Raw genomic sequence first — 926 nt, 5'->3', positions numbered from 1 at the left:
AAAACAAACCAAAAAAACAGCCAGACAACCGACATGTTATACACATGAAGGCTGTTAAATAGGGGGTTGAACTCCTGTCATTTATCATTATGAAATACGCAACACAATTGAAAACTTTCAAGTCAGAGTACAATCCTAGGTTAAAGCTTGACCGAGGGAAGTAAGGCTGACTCAACATCCGGTCCAGATGACCCGGAACCCGGCAACGTTGATGCAGAATTTCTCATTGGAAGAATCCGCTTCTAAAGCTCTTACAGTAACTTGGCCTCGTTAGAAGCGAATAATCGTTGAAGCCGTCAAGCATAAGGAATCTTCCTCTGTCTATTGATTCTTGAAGACCGTCCTCAGTGCCTTCCCATAGGTCTCTAGCATTCTGTAAACTACTAATGTCTGGTCGTTCGGATCCTGCGCATCGTGGAATTCGATATTCTCCAGATCATTAAGCTCGTATATTGAGTTGGCGTTAAACCTGCAGTTATTCAGGGCATAAGGCAGACTGGTGAAGCTATAATCAGGCTTCACCCAAGAGGCACCATTCTCCTCAACCATCTCGTACGGAACATCTTCGTAATATAGACGGCAACTACCGAGTGTGATATCCATGGTGAAGTTTCCGGGTTTTTCTCCTCAGGTCTCCCCTTGCAAGGCAGTTAATCAAACTCCATCCTATTTCTAAATACAATAATGATACTAAAGTATTGTTGATGAGAGTTCACCGACTCTCGTCCTCCACCTCATGTCCCGCCCTTCGGTAGCGCCAAACCCAACATCCTTATCCACTACAACTAAACCCTGTCATTATCTGTGAATTATTGTAGTGAATAATATTAATCACCACAACACAACTCACACAGGGTCGTTGAGGACACTTAGTCTTCAATTTGGTCTTATAACTATGAGTATAGTAACTAACTTCCAGGACTTGA

The 926-nt window shown here is 42.9% G+C and overlaps 1 protein-coding gene across 1 annotated transcript; it reads right to left on the bottom strand.

The window, feature by feature from the left end:
• Positions 1-321: 321 nt before the first annotated feature.
• Pmar_PMAR028122 (hypothetical protein) lies at positions 322-603 on the bottom strand (the record flags this gene model as incomplete). Its single annotated transcript, XM_002775040.1, has 1 exon — positions 322-603. One exon carries the CDS (start codon positions 601-603, stop codon positions 322-324), a length of 282 nt encoding a protein of 93 aa, XP_002775086.1.
• Between the last annotated feature and the right edge of the window lie 323 nt (positions 604-926).

Source organism: Perkinsus marinus, assembly GCF_000006405.1.
Source record: "Perkinsus marinus ATCC 50983 genomic scaffold scf_1104296956872, whole genome shotgun sequence".
Classification (NCBI taxonomy): domain Eukaryota; phylum Perkinsozoa; order Perkinsida; family Perkinsidae; genus Perkinsus; species Perkinsus marinus.
This window is presented reverse-complemented; position numbering and strand designations above follow the sequence as displayed.